The following is a 14,732-nucleotide window of genomic DNA, read 5'->3' on the forward strand; positions in this document are numbered from 1 at the left end:
ATTAATCTTCTGTAACTACAAGACTGTCTCATGCATTTTCCAGTTACTTATTAAATAATAGAAATCTCACAAATATTTCAGATAACTACTTAACCAAACATACTCAGTTTTGGTGTGTTTGGTTGGTTTTTATTTAATGTAGTTCTGGATACTAAAATTTAGTTCATTTTTCAACAGGTACTATCTATATATTTTTGTGGGTTAGGGAATGAGGTGCCTGTGTTTGGAAGTGAGATTCTGCAAAGCTTAGTAGTTCACTTGCCTACAAGAAGCTGTGAGATCACAGCATATGTTGTATTATACCATGAGTGAACTAGCTATGTAGAGTGAGGTAGCTATGTGGTTGTTACAGTGGGAGCGTCTTCAGAATCTGAATCAGGACAGGTTTTTCTTTAATCCTAACCCACGTAGGCTTTTCTTTCATGTAATACTTGAAGCACTCTCACCAAAGGTCTTACATAGTTTCAATAACATGTCTCTGGAATTTTGCAGTACTTCAGAAATAGCAGCATGTTTTTGAAGTGTTCAGTCTGAACTAATGAAAAATCTTTTAAGGTTTGCGTAACCAGGAGTATGAGGTGACTTCCTGCTATGACTCAGAAGTTAAGTGGTTTCTAGATCTCATGGTCAATAAGGCAGGTGGAGAATCCACTCAGTTTCTTGGCTTATGGTTTGTTGTTGGGTGGCACTTACTAACCTGTGTTAACGATTATGAGGTTTGGGGCTTTTTAAATAAGTTTGCTTCTTTTAAAAATAAAGATGCTATGTTGTTCATATAGGAAATTCTACAAGAAAATCAGTGTGGTCAGTTCATGTCCAAATCAAACACTTGGAAAATAAATATTAAAACTGTCTAATCTTATGTAATAATTTCTTCTCTGCAATATTGCTTTTTTATAGATACTAAACACAGTAGTTAAGTTTTGCATTTTATAATTTGCTAGCTATACAAAGGTGACAGTTTTTAAAAAACTTGATTAAAGGACTTTCTGTGTTGGCTGTGTGCTATGTTGAGTGTTGGGGCTGCTGCACTTCTGAGGCTAAACTAATGGCAAAACATTATTTTGAAGGTACAGCAGGGCAGAACTGGAAATTTGGAGAAAGAGTTGGCAGTGCAGTCGACCAAACCCGATTTCACATCTCCTCCTGCTTTATTCAAATCAGGAATTCCAACAAACAGGTCAGTTAGTTATAACTCTAGACCAGAAAACTTTTTATATATATGTATTTGAAGTCCATGATTTTTGTAGAAAGAAAGGAAAATATGTTTCTGTGGCAGGTAGAACTCAGGGGAAGAGTGGTTCTAAACACTTCTAGCCTTTAGTCACCATTACACTTGAATGTTGTGCTATTCTTGGCTATTTGGGAAACAGAAAGAAGAACAAAAGAGGAGAAAAACCATCAGGACCAAATAACAAGGCAGCTATGAAAATACAGGTGTATTCTGTGTAGAATTAGATTAGCCAACAAAATGTTTCTAGCTTGTATCTTTCTGGTTATTAGCTAACACACCTTTTCAGTCAAGTTGGAATCATATAGCTATGACTTCAGCAAAAGAAGGATTCCTGGAACCCAGTCTCTTTACTTCAGGGTATCTTTAGCTCTCCTTACTTGAATATCTTTTGTACTTTCTCTAAAATATGAGGAATTAGTCCTTACTAAAACTTCTTCCCCTCACTCTTCCAGCCCCAGGCTTTAGTAAGTTCCGGCCTTTATATCTAAGCTACTGCGGTTTGCTACCTGGCGCTTTGCTTAGGGTGAATCCCTGCTTCTGCTTTACTTTAGTTATCAAGTGATTCTATTTAGGAGTTTTGGTTTTGTGCAAATTAAAAGCCATGGTAATATAAGTAATGGCAAGAGAAGTAGAGCAGGGTGTATCCTCTCATCATCAGCAGTTAAAGATTAGCATCTGTGACTTATCTTTAGTCTTTAGTACATTGACTAATTCAGAGGCACTCAAGTTCAGTCATTCCATTCTTTGAGAGTCAGTTCAACACCCAAATGTGTTTTTCTTGAGTGGAAGAAATAAATCTTGCTTGATACTCTTGCCTGTATTTTTCTTTCACTTCTAGTATATTCTTCCTGGTAGCCTAATTTCCTCTCAGAAATATCAGGTTATACTGCTTTGGTTTTAGTAGATTTTAGTGCTTTGTTTCCTAGCAAAAACCTTCCAAACAAATAACAACCTTGTAATTATTTTTTTATGTTTCTTTTCTGAATTGCTTCTCATAACAGAGGTCTAAAAATTGAATGTACTATTCACAGAATAACGATTGTAAATGTGTATCTAGTACAGGTTTTGTTACAGGATTTCAACTTTTCATACATCTCATCGGTGGACAAAGAATCTCAGAAGTACTTTAGAAAGTAGTTAATGACCAGGGTATTAAAATGTAGTTGTAGAAAAAAATGCATTGCATAGATTTTTTGATTCTGTGAAATTTGCATTTGTTGTGAGAAAACATAATAAAATACGGTCATACATGTGCATATTTTAGGCTTCATAAATGAAGTCTTTGTTGTATGCTCTAGATGGGATAATCTACCATAGATGTCTTTATGCCATAATTTTATGTGATTTTTTTTCTGCCTGAAATATGCAATCCCAGGTGTAAGTACCCAACTTTCTGATTTTTAAAGATTTAATGTTAGTATATTGGTTGTTTTTAATCAGAGCTTTCCTGAGAAACTTAAGACATGCTTGTTTTTTCCAGGAACTAAGTTTACCTTAGGAAAGGTTGGGAAACCTTGTATCTTTAAGAATGTGAGTCCAGTAAGTGAAGTTGGTCTGCTGGTAAAGAGGAAAAAAAAGTACATTTCCAGTTGTATCACTTTTGCATTCCAGTGGTTAGAATAGGTTGGTTTATATACATTTAGTGTGAATACTGTAAGTTGTTACAGTGATAAAACTGGCTTCTTTCCCTATTTAATATCTGCTCCTTTGGATACAGTTGCTAAAAATTAAAAAGATGTTTCTACTGAGTGGTCAGAATAGATTTTGAAAGAAAATTGTATGCTCAAAAGTGAGAGTAGCTTAGTGAATGAATATGCTTTAACTGTATGGGTTATGTATACCTGAATGGCTTCTTCAGAATGCAGCTGGTATTTTCTGTATATAAAACCCTGTGTTGCCAGTTTATTTATAACTAAGCAGTGTTTTATGGGATTGGACTTTAATTAAAGAGTTAATTCTAGGTAGAATTTTTTTGAAAAAACAGCTATTTGCTAATGAAAAATAATTGCCTTTATGCCATGAGGCATGTGCAATAGCTTTTTTGTGAAATTGCTGGAAGCATTTTTTATGTATCAGTAAAACTTCTGTCAGTTTCTGGCAGTAGCTCATGTGGTGAAAGGGGAATTAATGCAACTGGGGTGGGGATTGGCAAGGAGCTGGGCATGAGAAGAAATGAAACTCAAAGAGCAGAAAAGATAGAGACCTGAGAAAAGAAAGACCTAGGCAGTTTTATCTCACCAGAAGCAGTATGTCTTCTCAGTCACACGCAAGCACTGCCTCCAGAAAAGCCAGCTCAGGAATCAGAAAGTGTCAGAAACAATATAGGAGGGACAAATATCTGGAATTAAGGGCAGGGGAGGTTTGGGGGGGGGAGTCGGGTAGGCTGGACACTGGGACAGGGAAAATCAGGGCATGGTCCTCATTTGACATTTTAATTCCCCATTTAGTAGTCAGGGCTGTAACTTTGCTTCATGGATGATTTTACACATAGATATCACAGCACATATTTCTCTTTAACGGGACGTCTGAGGACAGAAAGTGGGATTTGCTTTTTTTCCATTTGTTTGCAAACAAGCATTAAAATACTCTTGTGCCTACTGGTCTTACATTTTTTAGTTTGAGTACAGCAGGTGTTTGCATATGATTGCAACTGAAATTCTCAAAGGAAAAAAAAAAGAAGTTACTGAGATCTAGCCAGAATGTTACTCATTACCAGTAGGGAAGTTGTAGTTTACATAATAGAAACAGAATTATTGCTCACCAGCAAATGAAAGTTGCTGCTCACTACAGTTGCATCCTAAATGCTAAGTTCAAAGAAAAAATTCAGTGCTTGTTCATACAATATACAATGTCTGAGAAATTTTGCTTAAACTTGTAAACGATTACTATCTTAATCATTGCTGAGCTATTAGCTGTTTAGAAATGACACCCGAATATCTTAAGGCTGTTGAATAGCATAAAGGATAGTATAACCCTGAAGGAGGAGTTAGAATGTAATGGAAATAGTTTCGTAAATGCACATCATATGCAAACAATATCGTATATAATACAATTTTTTCTCTCTAGAGGTAGTTAAGACTCATGTGTGCATAGGCATAGTTAAGGTAAAAACCTGAACAAATTGCTTTTGGGTATAGTGCTTTCTAGAATGTGAAGAGGATTTGACGTACTTCAAACCTGGCCTACCGAGGCAGGTCATGGTGATATCTTATTGCTTGCTTTTAGAACAGTGCTTTTCCTTATGTAATTTTTCAAGCACTGAAAGAGTGTATTTCTTATATAGCAGAGAAATAAGCAGAAGTTTCTTTTACAAGCTGGATGCAATGCCTGATGTTTTCTTATTCCAGTAATATCTAGAATAGCTAGGAAGAAACCAGCTTTGTGCAGTCAGAAGCTGATAGGTTTTTAACCTCCATTTATGGTTTTTCTGTTACTACTAAAGAGTACATTACATTTAAATAATTTTGCTTTCAGAGAAACAAGTCTGTCAATGTGATGGGCTATTTAGCTTTCTCTGTGCTTGGGCCTTTCTGTAAACAGAATTTTTATAGCAAGTGGATGTGTGATATGTCCTTACTGTGAAAAAAAGATAAGTTCCTCTTGTTTCATGACGTAGCCTTGTGAGACTAAATGATGAAAACTCGGATATTATTTTGCAATGTATCTATTTCCTGTATGAATGATTTCTGTATTAAATTTGTTCCTTTCTTAATTAGATCAGTCAGTGTGGTGAGTTCAGCAAAGTTGAGGCTGTCCTCAAGAGGAGGAAAATAAAGCATGAAACACATTAAATAAGAAGGAGCACAATAACATATTAAATACAGGTTTTAAAGTATACTGTAATTCTGTAATTTGTAGACTAGCCTATAAATCTAGTGAAAAATGTGGCATCCAGTAGTTAGACTGTTTCTGAATTCTGGAAAGTGTTGGAGGGGGGGTGGCTTTCCAAAAAGCAGTTAATTATTTCTATTACTTGTGTGGGTAAGTAATTTCTGAATCTATGAATTTGGAAAATAATTGGGTTTGTCTGGTTTTTCTTTTTCCTTCCTTTTTCCCCTTTTTCTTTTTGCTCTGTAGAGCCTAAATAAACTCAGTTTACCAGATGAGATTGAGATATGACTTAAATCTCCAGGGAGGGTGGTACTCATTGTGCAAATGGCTCATAAATAACTATTCTCTAATTAGAGTGAAATCACTCACTGAGCTGCTGGAATGTTCCTTTCAAGCTACACTTTGTATGAACTCTGCTGTGGGTTCATGTGCATCCCACACGCGTGGATTGCCTTTTTATGTGTGGTTGTATCCATTGGGAATACATATGTATCCCAGGTGCCCTGATCGTGTAAGGGAGAAACCAAGCCCATTCTTTTCTTTGCGTACAGCACTGAGGCAGAAACCTAGTAATGCCTGCTTAATATCACTAAGCTCGATAATGGCTGGGGACTCTTTGAAATTTCCCATGTGCCAACTTGCTATGACTTAATCAAGATCCAAGGCTTTGGATTTGCCCCTTTTACAAAACTGCTGAACTGTTAAACTCTGGACACTTCACATGCCCCTCTTGCCTTTGTGAAGTTTGGTTTTGACAGTGGTGTCATCTGCTACTCCATCTGCAACTGAACATAAGCTTTTTCTTGTTCAATTTGAAGCTCTTTTAGTGGAGTACTTAATGAAATCATTACTGCAGTCTTGGAAATAGAGAATTTGTCAAGTTCACGGTATGAAGGCAAATTCCTGAACGCATCCACCTTTACAAAAATTAAATCTCTTGGCAGCTGTTGGGAAGAACAAAGGACATACCACTGTAAAACATTATTAAAAAATAATCATAAAGCACCAGCTCAGTGAGAATGAGTGAGCATAGGTGTACTCTTAAGACTCCAGAAAAATGAAGTGAAAGCTCTGTTTATTTCAGCAAACTTGATGTCCAGGAACCAACTGGTAGTCTAGATTTGCTTCCTTTGATAATGCAGTCTTGTATTTGGGCTGCTTCCCAAGCCAGAATTGGTCTCACCATAGTTTGGTTGATGCACATTTTACTTTTACGCCAAGTACTCTTGCACTGCTTGTGTTTTCAGTGCTGATTCCAAGAGTTGCTGGCAGTATGCAGACAGTGCAAGAGAGGAAGAGTTTTAATTTGAAGTATATCACCTGCATGTGGAAACCCTGAAAAACAGTGGAGCAAGCCAAGCAGTGGGTCACCTGAGGAGGGACTTCTTGCTGTAGAAGAAAGTAATCTATCATATGCAAGGACTGTGATACTGGCTGGATGGCCACACGCAGAGTTGTGGTCAATGGCTCAATGTCCCGCTGGAGACCAGTAACGAGTGGTGTCCCTCAGGGATCGGTGTTGGGACCGGTCTTGTTCAACATCTTTGTCAGTGACATGGACAGTGGGATTGAGTGCGCCCTCAGCAAGTTTGCTGATGACACCAAGCTGTGTGGTTCGGTTGATACGCTGGAGGGAAGGAATGCCATCCAGAGGGACCTCGACATGCTTGTGAGGTGGGCTGATGCCAACCTTATGGAGTTTAACCATGACCAAGTGCGAGGTCCTACACCTGGGTCAGAGCAATCCCAGGCACAGCTACAGGTTGGACAGAGAAGAGATTCAGAGCAGCCTTGCCGAGAAGGCCTTGGGGATGCTGGTCGATGAGAAAATGAACATGAGCCAGCAGTGTGTGCTTGCAGCCCAGAAGGCCAACCGTGTCCTGGGCTGCATTAAAAGGAGCGTGACCAGCAGGTCGAAGGAGGTGATCCTGCCCCTCTACTCTGCTCTTGTGAGACCTCACCTGGAGTATTGTGTGCAGTTCTGGTGTCCTCAACATCAAAAGGACATGGAACTGTTGGAACAAGTCCTGAGGAGGGCCGCGAGGATGACCAGGGGACCGGAGCACCTCCCGTGTGAAGGCAGGCTGAGGAAGTTGGAGCTGTTCAGCCTGGAGAAGAGAAGGCTGTGTGAAGACCCCGTAGCAGCCTTCCAGTATCTGAAGGGGGCCTGTAGGGATGCTGGAGAGGGATTCTTCATTAGGGACCGCAGTGATAGGATAAGGGGTAATGGGTTAGAACTTAAACAGGGGAAGTTTAGATTGGATATAAGGAGGAAGTTCTTTACTGTGAGGGTGGTGAGGCAGTGGAATGGGTTGCCCAGGGAGGTTGTGAATGTTCCATCCCTGGGAGTGTTCAAGGTCAGGTTGGACAGAGCCTTGGGTGGCATGGTTTAGTGTGAGGTGTCCCTGCCTATGGCAGGGGGGTTGGAACTAGGTGACCTTAAGGTCCTTTCCAACCCTAACTATTCTATGATTCTGTTGAAGGTTTTAAGAGACTGATCATCCTTTAAATGTTAGTGTTTGTATCCAGTGGAATGCCATTGTGTCTTTACCCCCAGTGTTGCATTTTTAATCTACTTTGAAAAATTAAAAATAAGAAGTTGCAGTTGACACCTGTGTGGACACAACAGAAGATTTGGGGGTTTAAAGGTACCCCTCTTAACACACTGCGTGAATATATACATGGGATTCAAGAAGTTCATAGTAGGAAAAACTTAACCTAATAGTCATAAACTTAATAAATTGACTGGTTTGGAAACTGAAGTGAGATAAATCTGCACTTAAAATTCACACATTGACTCCAATGTGGATTGGAATAAGTTGTTTATAATGAACTGGAATCACTGAAAATTTAAATCCTAGATGGCATTTTCTTAAATAAGATGCACCTCAAATTAATCATTCAGAATCATGCCCATTGAGAAATAGATCTTGGAATTATTGTTGCTGTTTCCAAACATGTTAGTTCAATTTCCAGTGTTAGACAAAATAAGAAAATGGAATTGTAGTCATCATTAGCAGTGGGAGCAAACTGGGAAAGCTCATTATGGTAGTTCATAAAGCTGTTATGCATTGAGAGCTGAGTATTATCTGTAGTTCTGTTTATCTCAGACAAAAAAAGATAAAGCAGAGGTAGGAAAGGTCCATAAAAAGATTAACTAAATAGTGAAAGTTATAGAGTTCTTTTATATGAGGAGAGATGTGGACTAGTTCCGCTTGGGAAAGAGACAACTAGAAAGAGATACAGCAGAGGTGTTATGTTCTCTGGCTACACTGCCAGAGAACAAGGAGTTGTGGTTTTGTGGGGCTTTTTAACAAGACTGTAGGGCACCAAATACAATTGTCATGTAAAAAAAAATAGCTTACACAGATCACATCACTGGAGATCAAAAGTAAAAGTGTGTTCAAATGAGATTGTCTAAATGGATGTTAATCTATTAAAGTTTAGCAATTAAACTCAGTTGCATGAAAAGTCCTTAAATGATTGGCAGAAACTAGGATGGAAAGAATGTGTATATGCTGTCGCTGTTCTTGTCATCTTCCTCTAAAAATCCATAACTAACATTTCTAAGGTGCATGTTCTTAGTTTACACTATGTTCTGTTGCTTGATTGGGTTGCAAGGGAGACTGAGGTGGGTCTTGTGCTGGTTTCTTTAAGGAAGGTGAACATAGTGCTTAGCTATGCAAATGTTTTAGAGGTGCTTGAGAGAGACCTTTTGCATTTGGAAAACTGAGGAACAGAACTATAAATGGCTGGTCTAAGATTCCTTCAAGTTTCATGCAAGGTTTATGAGTCAATGTTTCTAGTTTTATATACTTTCTGGTTGATACTAAGACTGCATTTCAAGATAAGAGAGATGGTGGCTGATTTTGTTCAATACGTGCTGCAATACAATTAGTATGTATGGTAGGATTGGCTTATGTTTATTTAATGTTCTTTGGAAACAATATTTTCTGTTTTATACAGGAGAAGGAACTTTTGGCATTTAGAATGAGGAAAACTCCTTAATTAAGACTTTCTTGTCTCTCTTTTATTTTCCTTTTCTAATTCTGCCTGTTGATTCTGGTTTGTCCTGTGTTGCAGGCGATTACCTGGAACAATAGATGTGATTGGACAGACCATCACTATCAGCAGGGTGGAAGGACGACGGCGTGCTAATGAAAACAGCAACATACAGGTTTTATACTGCAGATTTGCACACAGTCTTTGACCAAGAGATACTTTTGCTTTCCCCGTAGCTTCTGAGTAAAACATTTTGGTGTGTATGAATGAGTAATACACAAGTGGCTTTAAGTTCAGGAACAAAGTTGTGGCAGCCAATTAAAATCTATTAATATGAAATATACATCTTACTGGAAGAAAATGAGCAGTATTGCAGACTTACAATCTAGGAGACAGCATTGGCTCTGCTAGTTCTGCATGGATAGAGTTTTGTTTACTAAGTAACAAAGATAAATATCTAAACTGACTGTCCATTTCTCCTCTTCCTGACAGACACAAAGCTGAAAGTGAAAGCCTTCTGAAAATAAGTTGCGAAGGAATAAGTAGCAGATAGTACTTTAAAAAAAATATTGTATTATTTTACCATAAATTTTAAGATTGTCTTCATAATTTTAGTCTTTATTGGCTTGGATCATCTTAAGAAAACAACTAAATGCGTTAAGATGGAATACACTTTTTCTCTCCTGACTTAGCTGTGGAGGCGAATCAAGGCTGCTTGGTGCCCTAGCTGCATTTCCATGCGAACTTAGGTTAAGGTTAAACAGTGAAAATAATAACAGATAATAGTGCTTATGTTGGAAACATTGCTGTGTGTTTTTCAGCTGATCTCACAGTGTTTCAAGTAATTTAAAGTCTTGAGGGTTATTTTTCATGCTTTTCATGTTGATTTTTAAAATATTTCTTTCTACATGAATTTAAGATGGAGTATTGGACCATATTCAGATGGCTTATATTCCTTCTCAAATCTTACATTTGTTGTTCCCTATTGGCTGCTCTTGGGGCCTGAGAGGTACTTGGCGAGTATGGGACACCGAATGTATAGATGCAGATAGAATTTAAACCATCTGAATATGGCTCTTTAAGTGCATAAGTAACACTTCCCTGTTGTAGTAACTGGAAAGAGAGGAAACCTATCTTCTACCCTTTTTGACATAGCATTTGTAACTATAGTTTGATATTTTACAGGTTCTTTCAGAACGATCTAATCCTGAAGTAGACAATTTTACCAAGCCACCTCCATTTTTCCCTCCAGGAGCTCCACCTACCCACCTTCCACCACCCCCTTTCCTCCCACCCCCTCCAACTGTTAGTACTGCTCCACCTCTGATTCCCCCACCAGGTAAATATCCTGTACTACATCGGATGTGAAAAATGAGATTCATAAACATCACATTCTTGATGATAGATAATGAATTAAAGACAGTGCCTTCCATGCACGTATGGCTGGGTATATGTGCAAAATTTCAGAATTTTGTGGGTTTTTTTTCTCTTTTCTTAAATATGTCTGCCAGGCAGAAATAGAAACTTTTGTCTTTACTTTCCCAGAAAGCATAGTCCCAGGTAGTAAATAATTACATAAAGATTAAATGTTGGATCTTTTGTCCTTGAAAACGTTTGAAGTGAGAAGCTGTTGTCTGTAATTCAACCACTGTTAATGCTGTTGAGAGATGCATGTTAAATCATTCTATAAACTTTTGAACTGAAAGTATGGCATGCCGTGAATTTGTGTCGTAAGTTGGGTTGTCTGGTGTCTGAGGTCAAAGCAGCAACAGAAACTTTAATGTCCCTTTCCCCTCTCAGTATGTATGAGTTCCTGAAAGTCTGATACGAATTGCATTTGTGTGCTATCATTTCTTTCAGTCAGAGGTTTTATTAGCACCTGATGTTTTATCCAGCACCCTGTGTCTGTGAATCTTAGAGGAATCAAAGCTCTGAGACCTGTTTTCATTGTTAAATCTGGTTTGAGATTTACTGATGCTGAATATTTGCCACAACTTGGTATTTACAGAAATTTACTGGGAGGACTGTCATTGGCATTTGCAGAAATAGTGCAGCTACCTGAGCAGTGTCATTTTAAGGACTTAAGTTCGAAGGACTTTGCAGGGAGCTAAGAAGAACGATCACTGAGAAATGAAAATAGGTGAAGAAACTTAGGGGGGTATTTGAGTAGAAAAGTGAAGGATTTGTTTGTAGAAGAGACTGATTTAAGGTGGAGCCCTGTTCCTTATTTTCTCCATTTGTTCCTTGCATTCTTTTGCTTGACTTGTTCCAAAATCACATTGAGCAGTTTCTTTGCTATTCTGTTCACATTGGGAATCTTTTAAAAGTTTCTGTTAATTCTTTTACATATAAGCAAGGAAGTAACATTATGATTTCTGTGCAGCAGCTTTGCGTGGGGCTTTACAGGGCTTAAATCCCCATAGAAGAGGTTGCTTTCTTCAGTTGCTGCTGCTGATTTTAAATCCATTAACTCCTGCTGCCTGGCAAGTTCTGGATTTCATCAGTGATTGCCATACACAAAACAGTGCAACCTAGAAAACAGAAGATGAGATTTAAAGATTAAAAAAATCTGTGCCTTTTCCAAGTTTTTATGCATAAATACAAAAAATGGGGTGCTGAAGACAGAATATGCCCCTGCTCTGGCAATTTTGTGATGTTTCCTTCCTACAGGAAAGGTGGAGAGGAATGTGATGCTAATGCAGACTATGGGTTTTAAGCTGCATTAAAATCTTTCCAATGGAATAATATAGGAAATGCATTTTAAGTTTTTAGAAAGTAATTATTTTAATCATGATACAGAAAAGGTGATCTAAGTTGTATATTATTAAAAGCATGAGCACAGACACCCCAGACACATTTAATGCAGGGATGTCATGTAAGTGTACTAGACTGTTCTGAAACCCCTCACCTGTTGAGCTTTTAAAAGTGAAAGAAATTCGCATGTGTTACAAGTTTACCAAGCAGGTTTGGCTTTAGTCTTGTGGTTTACAGACAGGTTTATGACATACACTTGTTCAGAAGGTCTCCTTCAACATCCTTCCGTGCTTTGAGCAGATTTGAAAATAACGATTAAGAGCTGTGGATTTGGTTTCTTCAGGCCTGTGTTTTAATTGTGCTGTTGCCAGCTCTTTATCTTCAAAGCTGTTTCTAAAATAGAATCTGCCATCCCTCCTAGGTTCAGTGGAGGAGGAGGAAAAAAGCTACTCTTACCCAATATTAAAGTGGGACTACTTGCCAGAAAATTTAAGTATTCCAAATATAAAACATCCTCCAAAAGTGCCTTTGAAAAAGGATCTTGCTTTGAAGTTAGATCTCCTGTTCTGAGTTCATTCACTCTTGTGATTCAGATCTTTTTTAAGGAACGAGTGCTAGAATGATTCAAAGGGCCAAGTGCAGAAAACTCTCACTCCTAGGAGAACACTGGCTGTGGAAAAAAAATGTGTTGTTTTTTGTTTGCTTGGTTTATTGCTATGTTGGAGTAATTTAAATCTGAAGAATAACGTGGATGCTTTAAAAACAGGCTTTAAAAGATGTTTTATGTGTTTTGGTTTAAGGGTGTAGTTAAAATGTGAGATGTATTTGTGATACTTAAAAAAATACTCTGAAATATTGAACTTCTGTTGCATAACTTTGGGAATTTTGACTGCCTAGGCAGATACCAGGGCTTAGCAAGTAGCAGTGCATCTGTTCAGGCCCAGCAGTCTTAAATGTGTACTTTTTACCTTGTGATAAAGGAGAGGGAATTTGACTTAGGTGAGCCTGTGGCAAAAGAAGTTTTTACACCAAGTTAAGGTACAATGCCGTGAACTGCTACACATTTCAGCTGATTTGCAGTATGTTAAGATACGGCAGCATTATCATGTTCGATTCCTTACTCAGCAAAGGAACACATGCAGCATTGCTTTCCTTTAGTAAAACCTGCTTGGTTTTCTATAAGTAACCAGCCTTGAGATAGTAGGGTGACATACAATGTTGTGAATGCAAGTTTGAGCATGTTAGGTAAAATGCTGCATGCATGCTGTTTGTTTTGCTTTTCACATATGAGCCTGAATATTAAGGTTGAGGCCAGGTGCATCTCTTTGTGGCAGTATGTGTTGTAGGGATGTGACATGTGACATGATCTGCACTAAGTCATCTTCTTGCAATGGTACTTAGGTTAAATCCCTACATGGAAAAAATGATTCAGTATTTTAGAGCTCTTGTTCTTAGAAGTAATTGGCTGATGACATGATGACATTTCAAGTATATTTTTATGCACTGTTAGTAAAAGGCAAAGGAGTGAAGAGTTAAGAGATTCTCAATTTTCTGTTAACAGAAGTTTACAAATTCTTTTTGTTTCTTGTTTTGTGTCACGTTTGTTAGTGAAGAAGGTGAGGAATAAGCTTTAGTTTTCAGGTTTTTTAGTTTAGATATTTTTAGTGGTACTTGCTAACTTGGAATGTAGAAGAATGTGTCTTCCATTATGATACTGTTAGGCAAATTAGCTGCTGTCTTACGCAATCATTAATCACAATTTTTTAAATGTTTTTAAAGGTTTTTGAGGAGAAAATGCCTGTGATTTGGTTGGAAGTTTTTTAGTGTAATAACCCTGCTTTAACCATTAAAATTATTTGGACATTTGGTCTCTGTATATTAAATTGTATTATTCTATTACAGTTTTGTTTGAATGGCTCTCAAGTGATTTTTTTCATTTGGCTTTTAAGCTTTTGATGAGATTTTAGGTTGTATTTCTGCACAAGACAAAATTCTGATGAATACATTAATGTCTGAATTTCTTCCTTTTTGTAAAGAGTATTAGCTGATGGCTTTCCAGGCAATTCTGTGCATAGGGCTGAGAGCCATGTTCAGTGCTAAGTATGTACTGGGTTTAGTGCAGCAATTGATTGGGTTTGGGCTTTTTTTAAGCATAAGATAGAGCTAATAAATGAATCAGGGAGAACTGATATTTTTCTAGCTTACATTCTTAACATTTCTGGTGAGATATTTATGTATTTTCTATGTTGTAGACTCATGAAGACTCTTATTAAGGTGGACAAATAACCAGTAAGGATTAATAGAAAATACTTCAGCTGTGCAGCAGTTTGAGTTCCCAGTCTTCCTTTCCTTTCAGAAATTTTCATTAGGAGTGTTTAGTCTTTCAAATGTTACTCTCTCAAAGTTTTTATGCTGTGGTTTCCAGCGTTCTTAACAACAATAGCTTTTAGTTAGATTCATGACAACTAAGTTAGTTCTGAAAACCAGAAAAGTTAGAAGAGTTTTTGAATGTGTTTGTATTAAAGAATGTTCTTCTGTCAGATATTTACAAGAAAATAGAATACCAAAGAAATTTTTTTCCTTCAAGTAGCAACTGAATGATTAATTGCGGTGTGGCATAGCATTGACTGAAAAGCCTGTAATGCTTACTGTTGCTAGAATATTTTGTCCATGTGGACCTCACTGTTTCCAATGCTAAGCTGTTAAAGTTCAGATGACAATTGTCTTTCCTTTCATCCAGCCAAGGGATATAAAATAAAGCAAATATACTCTAAGGGATGTTACTTTCCTTCTGGATACTAAACATTTTAGGGTTATGGATTTAATTCTAAGCTTGAGACCCAGAGTCATTTTTCATTATTTTTGTCTCTAATTAAATAAGATCCTAGAGAATAGGAGCTTAAATAAAAAG

At 37.5% G+C, this 14,732-nt stretch overlaps 1 protein-coding gene across 11 annotated transcripts in view; it reads left to right on the plus strand.

Moving 5' to 3' along the window:
• Nucleotides 1-14,732, plus strand: part of FIP1L1 (factor interacting with PAPOLA and CPSF1) — a 41,504-nt gene that overhangs the window by 12,305 nt on the left and 14,467 nt on the right. For all 11 annotated transcript variants that reach the window (XM_061472740.1, XM_061472748.1, XM_061472774.1 and 8 more), the window contains 3 exons: nt 1,071-1,180; nt 9,149-9,242; nt 10,253-10,406. In XM_061472740.1, coding sequence (XP_061328724.1) covers nt 1,071-1,180; nt 9,149-9,242; nt 10,253-10,406 — 358 coding nt within the window. The remainder of the gene's footprint in view (nt 1-1,070; nt 1,181-9,148; nt 9,243-10,252; nt 10,407-14,732) is intronic.

This window comes from Pezoporus flaviventris, unplaced genomic scaffold (genome assembly GCF_033815535.1).
Source record: "Pezoporus flaviventris isolate CSIRO_AGI_PZ_B2104156 unplaced genomic scaffold, CSIRO_AGI_Pfla_v1 ptg000002l, whole genome shotgun sequence".
Taxonomy (NCBI): Eukaryota; Metazoa; Chordata; class Aves; order Psittaciformes; family Psittacidae; genus Pezoporus; species Pezoporus flaviventris.